Source organism: Megachile rotundata, chromosome 3 (genome assembly GCF_050947335.1).
Source record: "Megachile rotundata isolate GNS110a chromosome 3, iyMegRotu1, whole genome shotgun sequence".
NCBI classification, from domain to species: Eukaryota; Metazoa; Arthropoda; class Insecta; order Hymenoptera; family Megachilidae; genus Megachile; species Megachile rotundata.
The window spans coordinates 13,654,404-13,681,556 of record NC_134985.1 but is presented as its reverse complement, the minus strand read 5'-3'; the positions used below and the strand labels follow the sequence as shown (position 1 = coordinate 13,681,556).

Genomic DNA, 27,153 nt, shown 5'->3' with positions numbered 1-27,153 from the left:
TCTGGGCCTAAGGTTAGGTTATATCAGGTTAGGTCTGGGCCTAAGGTTAGGTTATATCAGGTTAGGTCTGGGCCTACGGTTAGGTTGTATCAGGTTAGGTCTGGGCCTAAGGTTAGGTTGTATCAGGTTAGGTCTGGGCCTAAGGTTAGGTTATATCAGGTTAGGTCTGGCCCAAAGGTTAGGTTATATCAGGTTAGGTCTGGCCCAAAGGTTAGGTTATATCAGGTTAGGTCTGGGCCTAAGGTTAGGTTGTATCAGGTTAGGTCTGGGCCTAAGGTTAGGTTATATCAGGTTAGGTCTGGCCCAAAGGTTAGGTTATATCAGGTTAGGTCTGGCCCAAAGGTTAGGTTGTATCAGGTTAGGTCTGGGCCTAAGGTTAGGTTGTATCAGGTTAGGTCTGGGCCTAAGGTTAGGTTATATCAGGTTAGGTCTGGGCCTAAGGTTAGGTTATATCAGGTTAGGTCTGGGCCTAAGGTTAGGTTATATCAGGTTAGGTCTGGGCCTACGGTTAGGTTGTATCAGGTTAGGTCTGGGCCTAAGGTTAGGTTGTATCAGGTTAGGTCTGGGCCTAAGGTTAGGTTATATCAGGTTAGGTCTGGCCCAAAGGTTAGGTTATATCAGGTTAGGTCTGGCCCAAAGGTTAGGTTATATCAGGTTAGGTCTGGGCCTAAGGTTAGGTTATATCAGGTTAGGTCTGGGCCTAAGGTTAGGTTATATCAGGTTAGGTCTGGCCCAAAGGTTAGGTTATATCAGGTTAGGTCTGGGCCTAAGGTTAGGTTATATCAGGTTAGGTCCGGGCCTAAGGTTAGGTTATATCAGGTTAGGTCCGGGCCTAAGGTTAGGTTTTATCAGGTTAGGTCCGGGCCTAAGGTTAGGTTATATCAGGTTAGGTCCGGGCCTAAGGTTAGGTTATATCAGGTTAGGTCTGGGCCTAAGGTTAGGTTGTATCAGGTTAGGTCTGGGCCTAAGGTTAGGTTATATCAGGTTAGGTCTGGGCCTAAGGTTAGGTTATATCAGGTTAGGTCTGGCCCAAAGGTTAGGTTATATCAGGTTAGGTCTGGCCCAAAGATTAGGTTATATCAGGTTAGGTCTGGGCCTAAGGTTAGGTTATATCAGGTTAGGTCTGGCCCAAAGGTTAGGTTATATCAGGTTAGGTCTGGCCCAAAGGTTAGGTTATATCAGGTTAGGTCTGGGCCTAAGGTTAGGTTATATCAGGTTAGGTCTGGGCCTAAGGTTAGGTTATATCAGGTTAGGTCTGGCCCAAAGGTTAGGTTATATCAGGTTAGGTCTGGGCCTAAGGTTAGGTTATATCAGGTTAGGTCTGGGCCTAAGGTTAGGTTATATCAGGTTAGGTCTGGGCCTAAGGTTAGGTTATATCAGGTTAGGTCTGGGTCTAAGGTTAGGTTATATCAGGTTAGGTCTGGGCCTAAGGTTAGGTTCTATCAGGTTAGGTCTGGGCGCATGTCACCTCGCGTGAGCTCACGTGAGGTGATATGCGTGAGCTCACGTGAGGTGATATGCGTGAGATGCCCAGACCTAACCTGATATAACCTAACCTTAGGCCGAGACCTAGCCTATCTTGAACTAAGCGAAGGCCCAGACCTAACCCAATACAACCTAACCTTGAGCCTTGACTGATAGTAACAACAGTAGTAGGGATAATAATTATAGTTCCACCCATAGTACTACGAGTAATAAGGATTATTTATATAAAAAATAGATTATTACTATTACTAATAGTTGTAACGATAATAGAAGTAGCAATATTGATAGTGATATAGGTTAAATTTATAATAAAAAGAGCGATTATAATGATAATAATAGTTATATAACAATACTATTGTTGTATATAGCTATTATAACAATAGTTATATATGTAATAATATAGGTTATATTGATAATAATAAGAATAATAAGGATAATGATGATAAAAGTAGTAATATGCGTAATAATATTGATAAAAAGAAGAGTAGTAAGAATAATTACAGTTCCAGCGATGATAATAGTCGTAATATGCGTGATAATATTGATAATAATAAGAATAATAAGGATAATGACGATAAAAGTAGTAATATGCGTAATAATATTGATAAAAAGAAGAGAAATAAGAATAATTACAGTTCCAGCGATGATAATAGTCGTTATATGCGTGATAATATCCATAATAATAAGAATAATAAGGATAATGATGATAAAAGTAGTAATATGCGTAATAATATTGATAATAATAGGAGTAGTAAGGATAATTACACTTCCAGCGATGATAGTAGTCGTAATATGCGTAATAATATTGATAATAATAGGAGTAGTAAGGATAATTACAGTTCCAGGGATGATAATAGTCGTAATATGCGTAATAATATTGATAATAATAAGAATAATAAGGATAATGATGATAAAAGTAGTAATATGCGTAATAATATTGATAATAATAAGAGTAGTAAGGATAATTACAGTTCCAGCGATGATAATAGTCGTAATATGCGTAATAATATTAATAATAATAAGAGTAGTAAGGATAATTATAATTCCAGCGATAATTATGGTCCCCTCATCAGTCACCACTGTGTGTACCGGCTAGGTACGGCATTGGCAGCAAGCTGTGACGTCAGCTGACGCATGCGCATAAAGCTCTCACGTGAGATAAAATCTCACGACTGCCCAATACTGCTTTGGCATCACGATGGTCACAAAAGCGCATGCGCGTTACCACAGATTATAGAAGGTATAGAGGTTACTCTTTCGTTGACTGAAGTATGTATTCCATTCAATGAAAGGATCCATTATTAAATTCAATTGCGCAACGCGACTAATTTCAGTAGGTATCCCACCGTTTCAAGTTACCTGTCATACATACGGTGGACAACATGTACGAATAGACGGAGAATTGTAGCCAGAAATGACCAAATTTAAAAACTTGGAAATTTTTGAGTTTAAGGACTTTAAAATTTAAGAATTTTTAAATTGGAAGGTTTGGAAACTTGAATACTTGAAAAATTGGATACTTCAAAATTTAGAGACTTGGATATTTGAAAATTTGTATTACTGAGTATACATGCTGAGCGCAAGGACCGTCACAAGTGCGCATATGCGTTGCTCTTGGTTACGAAACATATGTATAGTAAACCAATCAGAGCAAATACACAGAATTAGCATGATTTCTCTTTGATTGGAGTATAGAAATCAAATAGAAGTATGAGACCATAATAGTGGTATGCACTTGTAGCTTTAGCGTGGTATTATCATATCGCAGCACCTAAAGATCTTCTACTTAGAGTTCTGAAATAGTCAATCAGATTAGGTCAGGTACGCTACTTTTCAGCGAAATTCATGGCGTGGAATTCTGTTATTTTATTATCAAAATATTTTATTCGCTTTATATATTTTTTATGTGCAATATTTTAAAATTCTTTATTTTTAAATTATGACAAATAAATATAAAATCGCGCTTAATTTACCTATGTCAGGAGTGAAAAGCTTTTCAAATTGTGTTATCATTAACATTTATTACTTATGTAAATTATATTTCTTAATTAAAATACATTATCATTTTTACAAATTAAATTTCGCGGTATGGTTTACTGAGAAATGACGGCACCAATCAAAATCGATACCATTATTTCGTGATTCTGATTATAGGGTCTCTAGCAGCACCACGGCTGTATTGCGTAGGAAATATGGCGTAAAGTAAATGTCGCACATGTGTCAGTGATTTCGGTAAGAGGTCAAATCTTATGTTGCATCTTTCTGTATCAACGTGTGATAAAACATATTTTATCAAGATTTATGTGACAAAAAGATGTAAAGTATTTGATGAATGGTTAAACTAATTGCTCAGGTGTAAAACGTTTGAAACGTGTACTATAACAAGACTACTACTTGGCCAGCCATTTCATAAGACCTACGATATATTTATTCTTATTAAGTGTCGGGTTAACAAACTGATGCGGTATCAGTTCGATGTTTCCCTTTTCATTAGATCATTGATACATCATCGAAGAGTTATTTTATTTCGATGGACAACACTTCGTTGATCGTCACGACACGGAAAGCATCGTTCTAACTCGCTTATATTGGCACGAGAGCGCATTCCGATCTTCTGAGTATTGTACATTGAATTTTTGTTCATCTAGTCAATCGTTCTTTCATCGCATAAACATTTTGAATTCGTGTTATACATTTTTCATTTTTGGTTTCTCAACCATAACCGGCAGATGTGTAAAAAGTCTTGTGAATTTTTGTTTTGTGGGTTTGTTTACACATTATGTGTTGTTTTTATTAAAACTCTTGTTACTATATCCTAAATTCTAGTGCAAGGTAATAAATTTGTAATTTGTCATTTGTGAATGGTATTTTCGTTTCTTTTAATTATTTCCTTGCTCGTGATTGTAATAAATATCAAAAGAAATGATTGTTATTGTTAGTAGTAATGGTCTTGGTAATATTCTTCTGAAAAAGTTATCAGTGATGCATAGCTTGATAAAATATTGTTATAATCTTAAGTGTTAGTTTTTTAAGTTACCATAGCATTTATGTTTGTGAATTTGTATTGTAACTACACATTATTTTAAACCTTTTAGACAAAAGCAATTTGAAGGTATATGTGCATTGGATTCTAACATATATACATCCGTAAGAAGTATATCCTTTCTGAACCAGGATTATTAGGTGAGTTTTGACTGTGAAAAATTTTATTTAATGTAATTGGAATAAAGATCCAATTATAAATAGTTTAATTAGGTTCATATACATATATATGTTATTATATGCTTTAAACTTTAAAATTAATGTTCATTGAATTAATTATAGAATATGTTGATCATCTTTTTCATAGAAAATAGGCATGATATTTTTATTTATAATTGCAGTTTATCAATTATTTATTATTAACTATTGGATATATTAGAATAATGGTGTTAGATTAAATTTTTTGTTAATAAAAATGATTCATTTTTATTTATTAAGTAATTTCAGTTAGTTGTACGAAATATAGGATAGAGAAATGATAATAGAGCAGGAAAGAAAAAGGAAAAGAGAGGGGATTCTGATCTCAGAGAAGAGAGCCATTTTCCAAGTCTTCGTTTAGACATTCTAAATATAACTGGAGGTTCTATAGGCTTTCCTTACTGTGTCATACTGTGCAGAGTAGTATCTTACCGTGTTGCGTAGATCTTGGTCATTTTCTACCTTTAGTATGGCATCGTGCCAATTTTGTTTGTCTAAAAATTGCTGATCAGTTTATAATATTTTTAAATATTAAATTTGTTAATCAAAAGTGATTCTCTCTTATTCTTTACAACACATACAGTAATACTTTTGTAACCCAATATCTAGATATAAACAGGAAATATTTGATTTCTTTAATGTTTTTATTTTAATATGATTAAATATATATTTTCATAAAATATACATTTCTCTTTTTATGTGTATTGGTTGTAATATAAGCAAAAATTATAAAGTAATGTTATTAATTTAGAAAGTACATAATTTTTTTTTGGTATTTGCATATTAGTGTATACTTTCAAATACTAATTCTATTTATATATTATGTGTTCGATTTGGTGTCTTGTTACAGACCATGGTTTGTATAATTGGTCAACCATGTCTGATTGACTTCAATCTATATCATGGCGCCAAAGATAAGAACCTTTCTAACATCAAATTTGTATTAAGTGAATCTACTCGTGGTAAAGAGCTTTACAATTATATCCAAGAGCTTGGACAAATACAACCCGACAGTTTTAAATTATATTTGGTGTCAGCAACAGGAACGGTTTGTAATTATAATTTATTGATTTAGTCATTAATGGAATTACTTATCTATGATTAGTTTATTCATATGTAAAGAAATGTTTTATTTGCTTTAGATTGATTTGTCTGAAATGAAGGATAAAACAATGTCAGAAATTGGCGTGGATTTTACCTCTGATCGAGACTCGACTGAATATAAGCATACACTTTTAGTTCTGGATCCTGTGGCTAGTTTCTGTGCCAATAGTGTGGCACAAAAACAAGATGAATGTAATCTACCTACATATAATCCTCCACCTCCATCACCTAATGATAAGATTGCAGTGCGCAGATACACTGTTAACCCGAATAGTTACAAGGACCAGGTCTCTGTGGAAAATTACTCTCCTGAACCTGAAATACGTATGTGATTGTTTTTAATATTAACGTAGGCCAATACATTATATTAGAATATAAATATATTATTAATTTTTGCATAATATTTTTTAAGGTTATTTTGGTGTCAAGAAAAAGGTCTCTGAGGAAAATCACTCTCCTGAACCTGAAACATGTATGTGATTGTTTTTAAAATTGACGTAGGCCAATACATTATATTAGGATATAAATATATTATTAATTTTTGCATAATATTCTTTAAGGTTATTTTGGTGTCAAGAAAAAGGTCTCTGAGGAAAATCACTCTCCTGAACCTGAAATATGTATGTGATTGTTTTTGAAATTGATGTAGGCAAATACATTATATTAGGATATAAATATATTATTAATTTTTGCATAATATTCTTTAAGGTTATTTTGGTGTCAAGAAAAAGGTCTCTGAGGAAAATCACTCTCCTGAACCTGAAATATGTATGTGATTGTTTTTGAAATTGATGTAGGCAAATACATTATATTAGGATATAAATATATTATTAATTTTTGCATAATATTCTTTAAGGTTATTTTGGTGTCAAGAAAAAGGTCTCTGAGGAAAATCACTCTCCTGAACCTGAAATATGTATGTGATTGTTTTTGAAATTGATGTAGGCAAATACATTACATTAGGATATAAATATATTATTAATTTTTGCACAATATTCTTTAAGGTTATGTTGGTTTAGTGAACCAAGCTATGACTTGTTATTTAAATAGTCTACTGCAGGCACTGTATATGACTCCTGAATTTCGAAATGCCCTGTACAATTGGGAGTATGTAGAAGGGTCAGAGAAAGATGAAGCTAATAGTATACCATATCAGTTACAAAAGTTATTTCTAAACTTGCAGGTATCATATTTTCATATATTCATATATTTTATGACACAGTTTGATTACAATAAAATAAATAATTAAGATTTTTATATTTATAGACATCATCAAAATCTGCAGTAGAAACCACAGCATTAACAAAAAGCTTTGGATGGGATTCTACAGAAGCCTGGCAGCAACATGATATTCAAGAACTTTGTAGAGTTATGTTTGACGCTTTAGAACAAAAGTTTAAGAATACAGAACAAGCTGATTTAATCAACAGATTCTATGAAGGTATAAATCTGAATTGTCAGAATGCATATTGGTAAATCGTTTTTAATTGGATTTTTGTATTGTTAGGAAAGATGATTGATTATGTTAAATGTCTTGAATGTGGTACTGAGAAATCTAGAGAAGATACTTTTCTTGATATTCCATTACCAGTAAGACCATTTGGTAGTAATGTGGCATATAATAGCGTGGTAAGTTTATATAATGCATTTTAATAATTAAGTTAATGCATTAACTGCAAGTGTATGCAAAATTTATGTTTAATAGGAAGAAGCTTTAAGAGCGTTTGTACAGTATGAAACCTTGGAAGAAAATAATCAATATTTTTGTGAAAAATGTAATAAAAAGTGTGATGCTCATAAGGGATTAAAATTTACAAAATTTCCATATCTTCTGACACTACATCTCAAACGGTTTGATTTTGATTTCAAAACTTTTCACAGAATTAAACTCAATGATAAGTAAGTATATATAAACTATTAGTTTTCTGTTAATATTACATTTTGGTTCATTTTTCACTTGTGATTTTAGGGTTACTTTTCCAGATATACTTAATTTAAACCCTTTTATATCTTCGACACCAAATCAAGAAACTCCAAATAGTGATGAAAATATTGGTTTAGTAAAATGCGACGATAGTTCAACAACAGATAGTGGTACATTAGATGATGATTATGTGCTTTGTGAAAATAATCTTTCTAATAGTAATCACTGGACAAATCACGATCAAGATGACGATGAAGGTACACTCATTTCTTAATTGACAGATGTTGCAAGATCAACAATTATTTGAACGGTTTATCTTTAGGTATAGACATGAGTAATGGGCCTTCAACGTCAAATTGCACAGTACAAAATCATGAAAATGAAAAAAATCGTAGTGGGAGTATTGGCAAAGGACCTTATAATTATGAATTATTTTCAATTATGATTCATAGTGGTAGCGCTAGTGGTGGTCATTACTATGCATACATAAAAGATTTCAGAACACAGGAATGGTTTTGTTTTAACGACCAAAGCGTAACTCAGGTATTCTAAGATCCAATAAGTTTATTTTATAGCATATACTGCTATTAGACAAGAGCAGATAAAAATTTAACTGTTTGTTATTATCGGTACAAAAATAATTATTTTAATCCTAGATAACTCATGATGATATTCAAAAAACATATGGTGGTGGTGGTGCAAGCAGATACTGTAGGGTATCAAGTAGTTGTGCCAATGCGTACATGCTTATGTACCGCCAAATCGATCCTGCTCGTAACGCTTTACCCATGCAGGTCCAAGATTTTCCGAAACACATACAGGTAATATAAAGTCCAATATGACGTCTTTGTTTTACGTTTGTTCTATATTTTACATTGTTCAATTATAGGAATTACTGAAAAAAATGAAAGGAGATGAAACGACGAGATGGAATAACGATAGGAAAATACAATTGGTTGATAACTCTCGTTTCATACAACAAAGAACTCATAAAGTTTTGCCGAAACAACAATTTTTTTCGCGACACAAAACTGGCATATCAAGTTGCAGGGATAAAATAAAAGTGCTGTACAAAGCATCTTTCAATGAAAAAATAATACTAAACGATCGACTTCCCATAATGCCTGATGCAACTTTGGCAGAAATAACAAAGCAAGTTTATAACAAATTCCGTCTAGAAAATAAAGTAGACTTAGATCAGTGCCGTTTAGTTGCTTACGACGACCATAATCATATAATCCTGACTAGTTTCGAAGGAAGAGAAAATGAAACATTTGAAAGTATCTGGAATTCTCGAATGAATAGCTTGTTATTAGAATCACGTGACAAAGATCAAAAGTTCGAATCATATCCAAAAGGTAGTATTTATTTTGTCGCGTGAAAGTACGCACATATCACGAGTGAAAAGTAATAATTCGTTTTTACATTGATTTACAGGTATCGTTACAAAAGTATTTATTGTTGATGTACCCACAAGAGAAGTTATAGAAGGGCCAATAACTGTACAAGCATCGCACACACAAACCGTAAGAGAATATAAACAAATGGTGGGAAAGAAGGTTAATATGGATCTCACTGACATGGAGATTATTTTGAGAAAACGTGGATCATCTGCTATACTTGTATCAAATGATGATCTTGAACTTCAAGCTGCAGAGTTTTGTGATTTGGTAAATGTGTTCGTTTGTAGCATGGCAGATGCTGAATATAAACCTTTCCTTAAGACAGCGATATATGACATTGTAAAAGAATTAAAAAACATCATAATATTACGTATAAAATTACCCGATACAAGTAAAGGTAAATATAATATAATAGGACTGTTAACAAGATTTCTAATTTTTTAATCTTACAGTATATTTACCTTTATCTTTCGATAAAATGTTTAGAAACGTTGGAAGAACTAAATATTCCAGCATTAGAAGAGGAACCTACGGAAAAAGACATATCTGCTACGACTAGTCCATCCAAAATAAATGTTAACGATTCGAATCATGATGCTGGAGTGAAATGTAACGAAGTGTCAAAAAGTGGAAAAACTACCGAAGATACTCCTGTAAGAAATACGAGTCCTCAGTTGGGGGAAGGTGAAGAATGGAATACCCCTGAACAGAGTAACAGCGAGGATAGTAGTCTCAGTGACAGTGATAAAACATTGGTTGGAGATGCACCAGAAGATGATATTTTTCAATCACCGTATGGTAAAATTATCATATCAGAAAACCGTGCCATTAAAATGTTGAATCAAGCCGGACTCGAGAATCCGGACAATATCATTGACGATTCTGAATATTATTTCAAAGCCATCCCTTACGTCAGTAGTTACGGAAAATGTATGTATTTGAAGTTTTTGTTCACGATGTGTCTAAGGTATCATAAAACATTTAATAAGAATTATTTTTATTATAGTTATACACGTACTGGTTGACAAAAGGATGATATTCAGCACCTTAAAGAAACATTTGGAATCGTATGTCGGTGTACCTTCAGAATATTTCAAAATAGCTCGTTATTTCGATGAATCTAGCGATTCTGAATGTAATTTATTTTGTCGACTTGTTTCTTTTTATGAGGATAGCGAGGAACTTTTTATAAGGCTTGGACGAGCTCTACGTAACGGTGAATTTCCAGTAACATTATATCAGTTTCGTATTAATTCACTCGAGGTATGTAGAAAATGTTCAGCATTTTGTAAATTTTCGAATATCTTTTACCATTATTCGGTAACGTTTTATTCTTGTCTGCGCAGCCTTACAAATTCTTGTGTGAATCGGTTCTTTCGGAGGGTATGCTGGTTAGTGAAGCAAAAAAAGTACTTTTGGCAGAAATTAAAAGAAAGTGCGACATAGATATTCCATATGAAAGGTGTCGATTGAGGAAAAAGTGCTTTAGTAGAGCCTCAAAAGTATTTTTAGACGATCAGAAATTCAAATTTCCATTTTTCTCACAATTCGAATTGATCATACAAGAGTTACCTGGTAAGGATCCAGTTACCAACAGCAACCAAGTTGTTGTATTCCTTCAGAGATGGTCAATTGAAGAAATGCAACTTAAACCGCTCGAAGAAATTGTTTTGGATGGAAAAACTGCAAAGGAATTGTACAAAAAAGTAAGCGAAAGTGAATTCCGACATTGTGATTTTTAATTATAAATAGGTTAAATAATGAATATTTATTTAGGTGTCTTCGATTTCGGAAATCCCTGAAAATCACTTAGACATAGCAAAAGGAGTAAGGGGTTCTGTCCCATATACGTTTATCTCTCAAATTCAGGATGAAGTAGACTGGGAGGAGACTCATGCTGATATTGAAGTTAGTATTCACGATGGCGCTCTATTCATATATAGGTATGTATTCTAAACATGAATTATTTAGTCAAAAAGAGATATAAGAATAACCTAAGTATAGGAGTAGTATAGGAAGTAATTTGTTAATTTTCTATTTAACAGGGATAACAGGGAAATGGCGAAAAATGTACCGCGGGGGGAGGTCACTGATCTACCATTTCATCAAGATGTATCTTTTTTATTATCACCTTCCTCTACGCCACGTTATAGTGGGCGAAAAGAGAAAGCACTTAGAATAAATTTGGATGCCGAATGATCGTCTATCGAGCATGTATCGTTTGAAAAATAATTGTTAAATAGGCATGTGTGGGAACATGAAATGCGTACAAAGTGATTACATCGTGTCAGGTATTTGTGGAATCAAGTATTCAACAATCACAAAATATTCTGTGCTTTGATATAAGTCTTCGATACTTCAAATCTTCCGTGATCCTAAAGCCTTTCTCGGTTTCTAAAGATTCGATTCTGATTATCACGTTTCATTCTAAACTGTTTCAAGATCATAAAAGTCATACAATTTCCTATAATCTATGGATAACTAAAGTATAAAATCTCATTAAAAGGCACAGCAAATACTGATGAATATAATAGAAATACTAAATGTTAGTAAATTACAAAAGAACAAGAAAATGATAACGAGAAGAAAATTCACTCGCTTGATGATAATCCGAATTTAAACTATGGACTTCTTATAATATACACGTATACAATTGATATATTCAGAGTTCCTGCAGATACATTATTTTCACAAATTCCTCGATACATTTCTTAACCCCAAGGATTTTAACACCTTTGCATATCTGTATTAAAGTATTTTAGATTACTGTTTCGTTGAAAAAATTAAATGTTAGTGTTGGAATACAGCACAGAGTATATTCGTTTGTTGAGAAACATTTATCTGACACAACAATAATTAACCCTTTTAATGCCAGTATAGGTTAAATTGCATTCTTACAATATTCATAGAACCATAAGTCCCAAATTCAATTGTTTAATCTGGTAGTAGCAGCGCTTAGATGAGTTAGCTATTAATTAGACAAGATTAGCTATGAATTTGGTTATACTTTTGTTCTTTACGCTTCATATTGTTTTAAATGCATTCAACGTATACTCTATATAGTTTGTCAAAGGATTAAAGATATAATTCAGAGCTGTTTAAGTATCGATGACGAGGTTCTTTCAATTCATTAGTTCGTTCATTATTTATTCTTTAAATCTAGATTTAATTGCGCCACTACTATCAAATTAAGGAAACGTACGACTACAAAGATCGATCTTAATCAGGCATGTATCCTACAGTCTGTTAGTTTATTTAATTATGTATGTTTATCATTCATTATGTGTTGTCTGTACAAAAAATATCTGTACCACTCGGAGAACAAAAGAAAAAGTACACTTAGCTACTTTGGCACTACTGTTGTTTCCGACAGATTAAGTTTTCAATATAAAGAAAGAAAAAAAAAAAGATTCTCAATGGAAGTCCACTAAATTTACATTTTGTATGATAGACCAATGCTTGTAAATAATAAAACTTGTGAATCGAATATCAATATCTTTCTTCGTATCACCATACGTAACAGAACATGAAATTATGTTTGTACAATGTCGTGTTGCATGCATATAGAGCACAGCATTTTCTTGCATTTATCGGCAGCCTAGCTTGACGTTTTCTTTTTTAACTCCATTATTAGGTATTTTGGTGCTGAAAGGGTTAAATAAAAAGTTGTTAATTATTACTACTAGAATGTTTGGTAAAAAGAAATTTATGAGGTATATATTATCACAACAATGCTCTTACACTTTTCGATACAATTACAATTTATATTTGTGGTGTATTTGCTATGTACAAGCCTAGTTCAGAATACACTAACAGCCTGTTACGAATATGACAATCTAGATATTTATAGAATGAAGAATATAAGAAATTACAAGTTTTATATAGAGAAATTTTATCAAAGTATATTAACAATCCAGTAAAAAAAGAAAGAAGTTCGTGCATTGTATTATTGTTGATTTTATTAAACTTTAATCATTATTTCATTTTATTAGTTGTTCAAGATCTATGAATAGTAGTGTAATTATGCAGTGTAGACATTTACACAATTTGTTATCCTTATATTTTATCATATTGAAAAATTTCATACAAAGTACTAGAAAACGACTGTCATTATAGATATTTAAAAGTATTTTTAATCCTTTTATTTTTCTTAACTCCTTCAAATGAAAATAATAGGTGAACAAAAGCTTGGAACTTAAAAATTAACTCAATGACGAGATAAAAACTAAACAATCTGTACTCTAAAATTAGTAATTTAATATTTATTTGTCCAATTTATTAAACAATTCATAAGACTGAAAATTATCAGTTATTTAATGTACTCAAATTTTTTCCATATTGATTAAATGTTATTGAATATTTTCATTTTCTTCTCAGAAAGAATCTTTTATACTAACATCTTTAGTATTCGCTGTATTTATTATCTTAAACTTTCAATTCTTTAATTTAAACTCGAGATTCATCAGGGGAGGATCCAGAACCTTTGTTTGGGAGGGATGAAATATACTTGTACAAAGTAACTGGATTCATTCAATTTATGTTTGTATTCGTTGAGTTATAAATATTTCCTTTTACCTTAATGTATCTTTTGCGTGAATTGTTTGAAATAGTGTGATTATGTAGTATATTGAAAGTATTTGATTCAATTTAGGATTTACATTTATCCATATATAAACTTTTCATAATAATTATTTAAACGAATTTTAATTAACTTATGATTATTTATAATTTCTATATAATTCGTAATTACAAAAATATCTAATAAACAATTAACATTTTATGTAGGATAACAAAAATCGATTATAACAATTAATCTTACACTTTATTATCGCGGTTATATTAAAATTCGAAATGTAAATGATATTAGATATCATAAATCACCGAAAGTTCTTTATTATTTTGTGTTTTGTGATCTACTTTACATGTTATTTTGTTTCATAGTATTTTATCGTAAGCAATAAAGGATGTTTATCGCATACGAACATTAAATGAAATTTGTACAAATTATTTTAACGTGTTTTAAGAATGCACAGTAATCAATTTCATCATTTCTACTGTATAATGTACTTCCCGCCCAATTTCGTATATTATCATGGTTGCCAATCTATGTTATAAAAGTTTTGAAATATTTCGTAACACCGCGATCAGACGTAAATATTAGTCTTGGATGTGTTGTTGAAATACCTTTCCAAGTAAAAAATAAATGATATTTATAAATTGAACAATTAAAGTATATTTAAATACTTTTGTTATTTGTATGTTTGCTAACCTGCGTCATCAAAATTTTCAAAAATTTCGCAACATTGTGATTAAAGATAAATATTGGCTTTGGATGCGTTATTAAAATATTTATACGGATAGAAAGTAAATTACATTTGCTTTTGTTACATGCAAAATATGGTGTACTTACATTTCCCATCAAATTTAACAGAGGAGGAGTTAATGCTGCAGGCAAAATATAATAAACTGAAAAGAAAGGTACAGATAGGTTATGTTTACGTTGTGATGATTTAACAAAACTTTAAATTCAAAATACTACAAGTTAATCGTGTTTTGTGAGTTAATGTGACAGGAGTATAACTTGTTCATGATGCTTGAACCTTTTCTTGAATTATATATACAAAGAAAATTGAGTGCCATACATTATAAGTTTCTATAATTTTATGTCTATTAATTCTAAGTATCTTTATATGTTATTACTTTTAATTACCTGTGTGATAATTGCAACTTTTGATATCTTTTCCAGAAAAAGGCTTTGCAAGATCTAAAATCACCAAAGCAAGAAATTGAACGTATACCACAAACTCCAAAAAGGCCAACAGAGGCAAGGGATGCGAGAGAAGTTGCTAAAAAGCTAATAAAGTCTGGTGTGATCACAGCTCCTAAAACTCCTAAAAGACCAGAGCAGTCGTTTAAACGGCCACGTGGATTAGTAAGGAAACTAAATAGTACAGAGAAAACAGTAAGTTCTTATCAGCCGTTCTCAGCTACACAGATGGAAGAAGAAGAAACAGAGACAGCACGACCAAGGGTTAAAGATTTGTACGATAGTTTTGTAAGCGCGCAAGATACAGAGGATCGTACAGGAAACGATACTCAGTCACCTTCAAAACAGGAAATAAAGCCACGTGCAGGGAACACAATATTTGTATGCGGTTACAAAATATCAGAAGACTTCTTGAAAAAACATTTTCAAACATTTGGAAATATCATTAACATTTCAATGGAAGCAGAAAAAAAGTAGGTATTACTCCTACACCCCTTGCCAAATGAAGTAGCATAAAATTTTATTGATACATAATTTTATTTTTTAGCCATGGATTCATAACATTCGACAAATCGGAATCGGCTGAAAGGGCAATAAGTGAAATGGATGGTAGTATGGTATCATCGATTCAGTTAAAAGTGTCGTTAGCACGAAGACAACCTATAATAGAATCTATAAGTGATGTTTCATCTAGCTCTATGTGGTCACCAATCGCGGCGAACTATTCTCAGAAAAGTGTGCACAAAGATAGGAGAGATCTGAAAGTGTACGAGGAAGATCTTTTTATGTGAATGCAATATTTTTAATTTATCCATATAGTTCTAGGGCGTATTGTTACACGGTTACAATCTCGTTTTAAGATAATATTGTACATAGCTTCCAATATTTTTAAGGTATGGAAAAACTATTTTTCGTTTCAATCGTGCTTCTTTTATAATACTACGTTGGTATTATAAATTTGTATCTAGTCGAGCTCTAAATCGATATAAAACGTGTTATTCTGTTTCTTCTCGTATTCTTTACGAACTATTGGCATCTAGATGGTATGTGAAATTTCAATCTTTTCTACAAAGGATTCATGTCAATAAAAAAATAGTTATAACACTTGTTTCGGTAATAGGTATTTGATTATTGAAAGGTATATGCGTATACATATATATATCAGTATATATATACACATATGCAGCACTTATTATTTAAGTACAAGTATTCTCGTAGCAAATTATGCGGTATATCCTTTTTACAGGTATCAGTCACTCACCACTGTTTGCATTACAAGATTTTCAGACGATGGTTTCTGTCAATTCGTTGTTAATTGCGTTTCGTTCAAATGTAACATTCGAGCAGAAAAGAAATTTCATCATTGGCGTAACTAGGATTTCCGGGATGGATCAAATCTTTCAACTTTCTAACAGTGTCAGTACCCTAAATTAGATCAAATGGTTTCTGGAAATTTTTAAACTTTTAATATGAAGCATACAAGGTATCCTAGGAGTCTCTGTTTAGTTACGTCAATGAATTGAACTGCTCCAAGGCTTTAATTTACCAATCTTATTATTTTTGTTACACGCTCTGTTCATCCGTCTATATTTCTGTCCATATTATTAGTTCCGTCATTTTTTCTGTTAGCAATTCTCGTTCCCCTTGAAATGTTATAAATTTACATCTTAAGAACGATACATTAAAAATAAAATACATGACGTTGAGCTGTTTATTGATGTTCTTTATTTCTGTGCGTTATTTAGGTGGATTAAAGTAATCCCAGTGATGATGGTGGGTCACCGTTCGCGTGCTACCGAACAAGAATATCAACAGACCCGTGACTAGCAACAGCATGGCGCATATCGTTAATTCCACTTCTCTGATCTTCTCTCTGGATTCTTCGCCTACCATGGATGCTGCGTACCGCACGAAATGTCTCATGGCTTTAATGCACGCTAACCGTAGAACTCTCGTTAATTGTCTAACGCTATCCGCGACGCTGGGCTCCGAATCTACGCGTTGACTCGTCAGTGACAGGAATTGACTTGGAATTTGTGAAGCTGGAAACGCTATGAGATGAGTGCCACCTAGGGGAAAGGAGGGTATCGGTGACTGGGACGACTCTCTTTGGCTGTCCCTGTCGGACACCTCGGTGTACGAGGTGTAAGAGATAACGGCACGTTGCGGTTGTGTCTCGCTGGTGATGCCTTGATGCGTGACATTATCAGGCGTGTCCGGTGTTACTGAAATGGCTGGTGGCAAGGATCGTACCGGTGAAGCGGTTTGTCGTTCGCTAGACAAACGTATAGGTGACGGTGATCTGGATCTCGATTTTCGAGACTTCGGCTCTGTACTTTCGAGCGAGCTCTCTTTGTCTTTACCCTTATGCCGGTGCTCCGCCATCAGTGTGGAGAATTCGGCCGGTACTTTCGAATCGGTAGATCCTTCCAACTCGCTCGGTTCGGACATTCGATCCGGGGACAATCTTGATTCCGTCACCTGGTCCCCTGTTTTCGGTATAGACGGGGGAAGGGAAGCGCGGGATTCTTCCACGTTGGTAGCCGTGCTCAAAGAAAGGGGGGATTCTGAATCAGAAATTCGTAATGACTTATCTTCGGTTGGCTGAACGACAGGGGGTGATTGTGTTGTGAGAAAGATGTCTTTGTCGCTCAACTCTACGTGGGTGACTGATAATGTATGCGTTACCGGTATGTCGTTATCCTCGACGTTTGCTCGTGTGCGTGTGGTGGATATATCTTTGTCCTTCGATTCAATTACTTCTTTTTTAACAACCTTTTGCTCCTCTGGCGTTGACTTCTCCTCTCGCGGAGAACTCTGTTGAACCGCCTGTTCGTCTCGCATTTTCGGTTCCTGTTCCCTGCTCGCTATAGGAATGTCCGTCTTCTTTTCCTGCTCCGCTCTGCTCGCGCTGATCTCCATTCGACTCTGTTGGGCTTGAGACGCGGCCACCGTTTCCAAGTGACTTCTGATCGCTATCAGTTCCTTGATGATGGACGGAGACAGGCCTTCTTCTATCATACCTGTCATACTCTTCAGTTCGGAAGCAGTGATAACCAACGCGTCCACTTCCGACGCGACGATTTTACCCGCCTCTATCTGTGACACGTTCAGTCGATCTACTCTCAGGTCGCCCACCTCCAGGTTGCTGATTCTTACAGGTTCGCTGGGTGACAGAGCGGAATGGACGGGTGGCGAACGCGGTCTTTCGTCGCGAATGGGTTCCAAGTGTGGCGCGGACAGGTGTCTGTCCTCGAGTTCGCGGGTGGGCGACGGGGACTTCAAGGACACAGTGTCGTAGGTGGGACCCATTTGCTCGTCAATCCGTGCCCGTTGGGACATTGGCAAGGGTGGAACGGGCGGTGTGCTCGCGCTCGACGGGCTCGGTATTCTCTCGGTGGAGACCATGATCTGGGAGCCAGATCTGGACGGAGCGACGACCAGCTTGGCCTGAGTCACTTCCTCCTCGATCACCATGTCGTCGGGTAACGGGTCCGTCTGCGTCGCGGTCGTCGTCTCCATGACGGACTCCTGGTTCATCGCGCTCGCTGACCGTTCCAGTGATCTGTCCTTTCTCGCTCTGGGTGGTCTCGGAGGGGCAGGAAGCGGACGTCCTTGCATCTTACTCAACACTTGATCGCTGCGGAGATCCTTGTGTTCTCCGTCGTCGGAATCGATTTCGATGTAGGGAGCGGATTCCGCTGTTTGTAGAGTCGTCTCGAACGCGTCGGTTAATATATTAATTTCTCTGGACTTACTAGGACCTAGGGTACTGTAGGCGCGTTGGGGTCGTTTCGGCGGGACGGGTCTCGGAGCCGTAGCGAACTTGTCTCTCTTTCTCCTGGGCGGCGGTGGTCTGGGTGGTTTGTCGCGTTTATCTATAATCGCGTACCCTGACAGATCTCTGCCAAAGTCCAGGTCGTCTCTGGGTATATCCTCTTCCGCGTATCCGATCTCCGGTAGCGACTCGGCACCGTGGGACGTTCTATCCTCGTCTTGGGCCACCGACGTTCCTCTGGACCTCGATCTCCTCTTTGGCGCTACGGGTGCTGGTTCCATGTACTCCTCTTCTCGCAGGCGCGTGGCCAGCATCCGAATGTTCTCCTCGCTGGTTGCCATGATCTCCTCGGCCGTGTACGCTTCCTCGTCTGGCAGCTGGTCCATGCTCGTGGGAGGTAACGGCAGTGGTTTTTCGGGAGCTGAATCAGCTCCACCCCACTCGGTATGCCCATTGCATATAGCCGCCACTTCACCGTTCCTTCTTTCCGTGGGTGTCTCCTTGCGTAAACGCTTTCGACGTTTGGGTACAACGGGAGGTACCGGTGAAGGTGGGCGATCTACTTCCGGTATCTGCGATTGACTGCGCTGAGAGGACTTTGACTTTCTGCGCACCGGTTTCACAACCACGATATCGTCCAAGGGTTCGACGGGCAGCTCCGCAGGCTCCCCTTCGGTCCGATAAACTATGCGGTGCTTGGAGCCGCTTCTGGTGCGTTCGCGGAACTGATCGTCCATGGACTCGCTGCGACGAGCCCTGTTCGGGTCTCGTTTGGGTCTGATCGGTGGCATCACCTCGTACGATTCGATCGAGCCCTCCTTCTGCCTCCTCAGTGACCTCTTCCTCATCGGACGTTGCGGAGGAATCGGCATCGAGTCGTCCGCCAACGCGTTCATCGCGTCCGGTCGCAGAGCGTCTCTGATCTCGCTGGTCAGATACTTGCCCAGGTTCATATCGTCCTGGCTGAGACCGCTCTCCCTCAGGAAGAACTCGTCGGAGTCGATCTCTTCGATCACTCCCCGGCGTCGTCGATCGCACGAGCTGCCGCTCGATTGTTGTTGCTCCCTGTCCGACTGAGCGGACGACGGTTCGGCTTCTTCCTCTTCCTCCATCTCCTCGTCGTACTCCTCCTCCTCCGACGGGGTCTTGTGTACCCCGTATCTCCTGGGATCGACCATTGCGAAGTTCCCGTCGTAACCCTCGTCCTCCCTACCACGCAGGACCTCCTCCAACGAGCGAGATCGTTGAACCGCTCTGAATTCCTCTCTGGCCATCCGCTCCTCCGCTCTCCAATCCGCTTCGCCCTCCTCCTCCTTCCCGGTCTCCTCCTCCTTGTACAACCTCGGACTCGACTCCATTCGTTCCCTCTCGTAGGACTCCTCCTCCGTTCTTGAAGCCTCCGACGTCGGATGAGCCTGACGTTCAGAAATCTCCGGAGACTCCTGCTCGTAGTCCATGTATTGCAGCTCCTCCGGTCGCTGCTTCTCCTCCCAGGGTATTCTAGTGTCTTCCGCGTACCCGATGGACAACCTGGGCTGTTCCATCGAGGGACGACGCCAGGGCCGCGATCTCTCCACCGCGGTCTCCGGGTCCGAACGATCCTCGTCGATGTACGCCGTCTTCTCGAACCTCCGGGCCCACTTCTCGCTCACGACCATGCCCTTGCGCGGTCGCGGGAACGTGGCGCTCTCGGTGGACTGCGCTCGCGAGTCTTTCGGCGTGGACGTCGCGTATTCGCCCCTGCTCTTCGACTTTCGGTCGAATATCCGAGGGTACGTGGAGAAGTCGAAGATATTTCTGCGGGAGCCGACCGTCGACTCCGTGGAACGCTCGTCGTGCGACGGCGGAGACCTGGTGCCGCGAGCCAGGGCGTTCGGCAGACGAATATTTGGCTTCTTCAGGTTGAACTTGGGCCTCTCGGGCAGGTTGAACTTGGGCCTCTCCGGCAGAGAGAATCTCGGCCGATTCGGAAGGTTGAATTTCGGCCGCTCGGAGAAGGACGATCTGATTCTGTCCATTCGGCTGGGTCTCTTCTCTTGCGTCCTAGACTTGTCCGACCTGCCGCTGCTCGCCGACCTGGTCTTCTCTGGTCTCTGTCGTTCCGGGAACGCGAACGACGGTCGTTTAATGTTCCTCAACCTCGTACGCAGCTTACCAGCCTGCGTTTTCAGCTTGTGGGGCAATCCGCGGGCACCGCGACGCAGCGGCAGCTCCTCCAATGCCAACGAGTCTACCTGAAATAAAAAGATTGGCAATCGTTGATTCATTGGCCGATCGATTATAAGCGGAATGAAAAAACGTGACCGACAACGTAACTCGTTTAAGAATGCTTCGCTTCGTATATCGAAGTTGCGTCGCTCGCGGGATGCTTCAACCTGATACCGATACTCGACCTGCACCTTGACGCAATACCTTTGTTTTTTTGCATTGCGAGCGGTCGTAAGAGACGGGGGGTAAGTATGCGGACTTAGAAATAGCAGCGTCGGGAATGTCAATAAGGATAAAAGGGATGCGGAGGAGCGACGAGTTATTATGGGTAACGTAACAATTTAACGAGAGAATTAATTTCAGTCGGTTGCTCAGATGGATTTCAATTTCAGATGCTGATTTATCTCTGGTGGTGGTGTTTGGTGATTGGCGAATTTCGGAAAATTTGGGCATCGAAAAGTTTTGGAATTGCAACATTAGGAAGCTGGAAAATTAAGAAACAGAATAGGCACAATTGTAGACCTGCAAGTTAGGATACTTGTAAAGCGCAAATTCGGAAATGAAAAAATAGAGAAATGAAATGCAGAAAGCGGCGATATGAGACTATGTAAGTCATGATGAATGAAGAGATCCCCCTGAGATAGAAGCGATAGTTACGCGAATGGCGTTACGTAACGCGCGAACGAGATACGACGGATTCGTCGATGATGAATTCGTAGTTGATGATCGTTTCGACGTGAATCTGGTTATTTTAGGGGAATTGTGCAATCGATGGGAAAAGCCCGAGCTTTCTGGAACGTAGCGACGATGATTGCACAATGCCTCGGACAGTGACACGTTGGCTCCAATGCTTTTTATACGCGTGTTTCGCTAAATATAGGACCGGTGAGCAACAAACGAGAAAGCTTCGCGCGACATTCTTACAACTGTGTTCGTTTTGTAAAATCATAGGTCTGACTTCCTTGAAGAAAAAGAGTAGCAGACAGACAGGTCTAATATTATTTGGGCTTCGTTTTAACTGTTCGAGACGTTACAAAATGTTGCCAGAAGAATTGTCGAACTGATTCGATGATAAAAAAAAATATATACTGATCGAATTGAGTAACCTCCTCCTTTTTCGAAGTCGGTTAAAAAAATAGGAGTATCTGAAATTTCTATATTCTTCTTAGCTTATGTTTTTGAAAATTCATGTCTAAGTATGTAATTCGAAGATTGTATATTTTTGTATCTGAACTTTAACTATAATTTGTTGAAGAAACAATATTTTGTTTCTAAACATTTATATATTTAAATCTCTTAAGTTAATAACTTTCGAATCATCATTTCTAAATTTCAGGATCTTCAGACTTCCTGAAATTATCAAATTCCTACATTCCCACATTCAAATCGTGGGAACCTGACGAAATCTGTCGAACTTCGCCGGAGATTGACGAAAACAAACCCCTCGAAAATCGCCGAAAACAAACGAATTCACCGTCGATCCTATGAAAGCTAACGAATTCACCCGGGAACCTGACGAAATCTGTCGAACTTCGCCGGAGATTGGCGAAAACAAATCCCTCGAAAATCGCCGAAAACAAACGAATTCACCGTCGATCCTACGAAAGCTAACGAATTCACCCGAAAACCTACGAAAGCTACCGAAGCGCCGAAAACTCGAAGCGAACCAATGAGCGGCGAGTGCCAACTCGTGAGGCGGGAACGTAAGAGATCTAAAATTCGTTTACCTGGCTAGTGTTAACCTCGGCATCGGTTCTCGACTCGGCGCTAGGAGTGGGTGCGCTCAGGAACCGCTCCTCCAGTCTGTCCTGCAATTGTTGAGGCGTTTCGAGTTCCTCGGAGGTGTCGCCGGCTTCGACGAGCTCGCGACCCTCCATCGCGGTGTCCTCGATCTTGCCATCCAGAGGTAGTATCAGGTCGCCGGCTTTCGTCAGCTCCGGTGGCAGACGTGCCCGGTCGTCGATGCTGTCGTCGCTGTCTGCGACGGGCACCACATCCGTGTCGGTGATTCGCACGACCGGCGCCGACGCCGGTTTCGGCGACGGTGACGGAGCGGCGATCGGTTCGTACTCGTGCTCGCTGTTACGAAAAGTCACTCGTTTTTTCCTTCTGGTTCTCACCGGCATTTTGCGCGACATGGTTACTTGTTTACAGTCAAGTTACTTGCTTGCAGTCTTGTTAGTTAAGTCGATCCGGTTAATTGGATTAATTGAGCAGGTTGTTCCGGGTAATTGACTTGGTTAATTGACACGTTCCGGGGTAGTTCGAAAGGAGTTAGTCGAGGAATGCTCTTTCGATAACCATTAAGGATCACATCCATACTCATTTTGGAGATTCCATTATATTGCATAGATATTAATATTTTTATATATTAGAGTATATTGATATTTAAAGAGTAAATGCATATTTATTCTATTGATATGCAGTATAGTTTACGATAAAAAATATTGTTCCGACTTTGACCAGGTGTCTCAGGTTTATCACCCTCTTATAGGATCAATTTGTCCCTCCTTGTTTCACATATACTTTGTATATGTCCCAATGTAATTTAACCATCTCTGGATATTGCAGTCTCCTTAATATATGAATATATATAATCGAACGAGCGCGATACAGTTAAAAGTCAGTCTTGTTAGTTGAAATGCAGACGGAATGCTTATTCTACGGTGTCGCTGGAACGAGATCAGTCTCAGTGGAATGAGCAGACAGTGGTCGGACGCGGGTCCTCGGCAGTGATACGAGTCAGTCTTTGGATCACAGAGTTGATTCGTAGACGGTTCAAGCAGGAGGGCACCGTTTAATTGATTTCTCCTCTGTCTTGGTTGATTCAGGTACATTTTCATTCCGGTAATACTGTGGGTGTGCTGTTACAGTGGCAGAAATTGATTAGTGCAAATTAGGTGGAAGGTGTGTAATGGTTAAGAGGGGTTCTGTGAACTTTGGGGGTGTGGGAAGTTTAGGGAATTTTGAGGTGGAGGAATTTGAGGATTTTGGGAGTTAGGGGTTTAGGTTTCGGGGGATTAGAAACTTGGGAATTGGAATTTGAGAGTTTGGAGGCTTGGGGAGTTGGGAATTGGGAATTAGGGGATTTGGAGTTTGGGGGATTTGGAATTTGGGGGATTTGGAATTTGGGGGGTTTGGAATTGGGGGATTTGGAATTGGGGGGATTTGGAATTTGGGGGATTTGGAATTTGGGTGATTTAGAATTTGGGAAATTTGGAATTTGGGGGATTTGGAATTTGGGGTGATTTGGAATTGGGGGGATTTGGAATTTGGGGGATTTGGAATTGGGGAATTTGGAATTGGGCAATATTGGAATTGGGGAATGTTGGAATTGGGGAATGTGGGAATTGGGGAATGTGGGAATTGAGGGACGTGAGAATTGGGGGACGTGGGAATTAGGGAATGTGGGAATTGGGGAATGTGGGAATTGGGGAATGTGGGAATTGGGGAATGTGGGAATTGGGGAATGTGGGAATTGGGGGACGTGGGAATTGGGGAATGTGGGAATTGGGGGAATGTGGGAATTGGGAGACGTGGGAATTGGGGGACGTGGGAATTGGGAAACGTGCGAATTCGGGAATGTGGGAATTGGGGAATGTGAGAATTTGGGGAATTTGGGGATCTGGGGACTAGGGAATTGGGGAACGTGCGAATTCGGGAATGTGGGAATTGAGGAATGTGAGAATTTGGAATTTGGGGAATTTGGAATTTGTGAAACTTGGAATTTGTGAAATTTGAAAATTTACAAATTAGAAAATTAGGAAATCTGTATATTTAAGAATTAATACAAAATTTTTCTAATTTAACAATTTCATGATTGATAACACAACTTGGAAATTTATAAACATATCTTAAATTACAAATTTCCTAATCCATAATACCCCTGTCATATCAATTCAAAATGGCGTATCCGTACTTCCAGTCATCCTCCCAATACTGTACCAAATCAAGATATACATCATGATCACTATAAACCATAATTACTCCAAAACTCTATTTTCAGACACGCCCTATTGAATGAACACGTCAGATGTGTACCTGTATCATAACTGACATGACGCGTACATGCGAACCGAGATACATAGTTTGGACGCGGAACCAAGCGAGCTGATCGAGAATTCTATGTATAGCCACCCGGGCGAACCTTAAATAGCTGCGGTGGTTCGCGAGCATAGTCGAAACGCGTAACCCACACAGCATCTTGGATCATCGTGCGTATGTGCATGCCGCATTCGAGAGCTCGAGGGATTCGTCTGGAAAAGGCATGGGTCATGCTGGCCTGGATACCGATACACTTATGAAGGCGGTCAATCGATCTTTACGTTCGATCTCGATCAACTTTTCTATCAAGTCATAAACTAAAAATGTTTATTACCGAAACACTTATTGAAGGAGGGGGTTAATTCAGTTTAATGTTCGTTCACGATCAATTTTCCTAATACGTTGTAAATTAAAAATGTTTAGCACTGACATATTTATTGGAGGAGGGGGTTAATTGAGTTTAACGTTCGTTCATGATCAATTTTCCTAATATGTTGTAAATTAAAAATGTGTAGCACTGACATATTTATTGCAGAAGGGGGTTTATTGAGTTTATTGTTCGATCCCGATCAATTTTCCTAATATATTGTAAATTAAAAATGTTTAGTACTGATATATTTATTGCAGAAGGGGGTTTATTGAGTTTAACGTTCGATCACGATCAATTTTCCTAATACGTTGTAAATTAAAAATGTTTAGTACTGACATATTTATTGGAGGAGGGGGTTCATTGAGTTTATTGTTCGATCCCGATCAATTTTCCTAATATGTTCTAAATTAAAAATGTTTAGCACTGACATATTTATTGCAGAAGGGGGTTCATTGAGTTTATTGTTCGATCACGATCAATTTTCCTAATATATTGTAAATTAAAAATGTTTAGTACTGACACATTGACAAAAGTGTCCTCCAATAGGAGAAGGAGGTTAATTGAATTTAACGTTCGATCCCGATCAATTTTTCTATCTCATCAAAAATTAAAAATGTTTAATACTGACATGTCTTATGAATCGTATCGTTGAGGTATCATTCGTTGGTTAATTTTGGTAAAAATATTTGAAACGTCGAAGCTTTAGATGTGGACCATGTGACAGTACGAGAAGATCGATTAGTATCACATGAACTGTTTAATAAAACTCAATGAACCGTTTAATAATATTGTTTAATGTGAAATGAGATTATCGATGTTAAGTGAGCTGTGTTATGTTGGATAATGCCGAGTGAGTTTAATGGCAGGACGTCGATGGTATTGGTATACGTTATTGGTATAGTTATTCAAAGACCCTATATGTCCAACTATGTATCAAATCTAGACACTATATCTAGACACTACATCTACACACTATATCTAGATACTACATCTAGACACTATATCTAGATACTACATCTAGACACTATATCTAGATACTACATGTAGACACTACATCTAGATACTATATCTAGACACTAAATACTAAATCTACAACTACATATCCAACAAAGACACCTACATGTCAGTACCTCTACCCGGCACGTTTCACAGAAAATTTCGAACAACCAAAGTTACCGGTCATAAAACATCACTCGACATGTTCCTATTTAATCTCACGAAATATCACGAACCAAGTATCATGTAAATAGCGATGATACCACCTCCCTAACCGGTATTAGTACGCGGCATTACCACATCGGGATCGAAGCGCAAGTACATTCTCCGGCAAGGTATAGCAAGGTCGTAAATTGTAAATGTTTCGATAAGTAATGTTTGTATATCAGGGCCGTAATTTACTGACCTGCAGCGGACCGCAGGTGGCTGCTGCATCGTCCTGGACGGCGGTCTACCGAGGAGAGCACGTCGTTCCGGCAGAAGCGAGTCGCTCTGGTAGTACTGACAGCCACAACGGACCTCGCGGCCGAGGCTCGACGTCGACGACGCTCGCGAAGCGCGTCCACGTTGCTCCGGCTCCATCCCCACCCCCTGGGATTCCACTTGTCCACCTCCAGCCTTCGACTCCTACCTGAGAGCACGACGCTGTTCACGAGCCCGCCTTTTCCTCCTCCAGTTTACGCTCGCTGTTGATCCTCACCCCATACGCACCGGTCAAAGAAAAGAGGGAGATGGAGAGGAGTAGTATTCTCCTAGAGCGGACCGCCGCTGCCGCGGCTTCTAGGCGACTCTTGTACCCTCTGACCGTCCGAGAAACACCGACTCGGACAGAGG

The 27,153-nt window shown here is 38.2% G+C and overlaps 3 protein-coding genes across 14 annotated transcripts; 2 read left to right on the top strand and 1 right to left on the bottom strand.

The window, feature by feature from the left end:
* Positions 1 to 3,287: 3,287 nt before the first annotated feature.
* On the top strand, positions 3,288 to 14,634 carry Usp47 (ubiquitin specific protease 47). Of its 9 annotated transcripts, XM_076530067.1 has the most exons (23): positions 3,288 to 3,306; positions 3,640 to 3,717; positions 4,581 to 4,668; positions 5,576 to 5,773; positions 5,868 to 6,153; positions 6,242 to 6,301; positions 6,390 to 6,449; positions 6,538 to 6,597; positions 6,686 to 6,745; positions 6,834 to 7,012; positions 7,096 to 7,270; positions 7,337 to 7,458; positions 7,535 to 7,728; positions 7,799 to 8,010; positions 8,076 to 8,296; positions 8,410 to 8,574; positions 8,643 to 9,111; positions 9,191 to 9,553; positions 9,643 to 10,086; positions 10,163 to 10,419; positions 10,503 to 10,862; positions 10,933 to 11,099; positions 11,202 to 14,634. In XM_076530067.1, the coding sequence occupies exons 4-23, from the start codon at positions 5,579 to 5,581 to the stop codon at positions 11,353 to 11,355; spliced, it is 4,203 nt and encodes a 1,400-aa protein (XP_076386182.1). In that variant the 5' UTR covers positions 3,288 to 3,306; positions 3,640 to 3,717; positions 4,581 to 4,668; positions 5,576 to 5,578; the 3' UTR covers positions 11,356 to 14,634. The 9 variants fall into 9 exon arrangements, with proteins under 9 accessions (XP_076386182.1, XP_076386186.1, XP_076386185.1 ...); XM_076530071.1 differs by lacking the exon at positions 6,242 to 6,301; XM_076530070.1 differs by lacking the exon at positions 6,538 to 6,597.
* Positions 14,493 to 16,635, top strand: Nelf-E (negative elongation factor E). Its single transcript, XM_003702003.3, has 3 exons — positions 14,493 to 14,634; positions 14,903 to 15,396; positions 15,471 to 16,635. The coding sequence occupies exons 1-3, from the start codon at positions 14,545 to 14,547 to the stop codon at positions 15,712 to 15,714; spliced, it is 828 nt and encodes a 275-aa protein (XP_003702051.1). The 5' UTR covers positions 14,493 to 14,544; the 3' UTR covers positions 15,715 to 16,635.
* On the bottom strand, positions 15,427 to 27,153 carry LOC100876904 (uncharacterized). Of its 4 annotated transcripts, none has more exons than XM_076530066.1 (4): positions 27,031 to 27,153; positions 26,726 to 26,950; positions 22,637 to 22,988; positions 15,427 to 20,935 (listed from the first exon to the last, which is right to left on the bottom strand). In XM_076530066.1, the coding sequence occupies exons 2-4, from the start codon at positions 26,899 to 26,901 to the stop codon at positions 16,661 to 16,663; spliced, it is 4,803 nt and encodes a 1,600-aa protein (XP_076386181.1). In that variant the 5' UTR covers positions 26,902 to 26,950; positions 27,031 to 27,153; the 3' UTR covers positions 15,427 to 16,660. The 4 variants fall into 4 exon arrangements, with proteins under 4 accessions (XP_076386181.1, XP_076386180.1, XP_003702165.3 ...); XM_076530065.1 differs by having other exon boundaries at positions 27,020 to 27,149; XM_012282616.2 differs by having other exon boundaries at positions 17,327 to 17,490; positions 17,612 to 20,935; positions 26,726 to 27,145.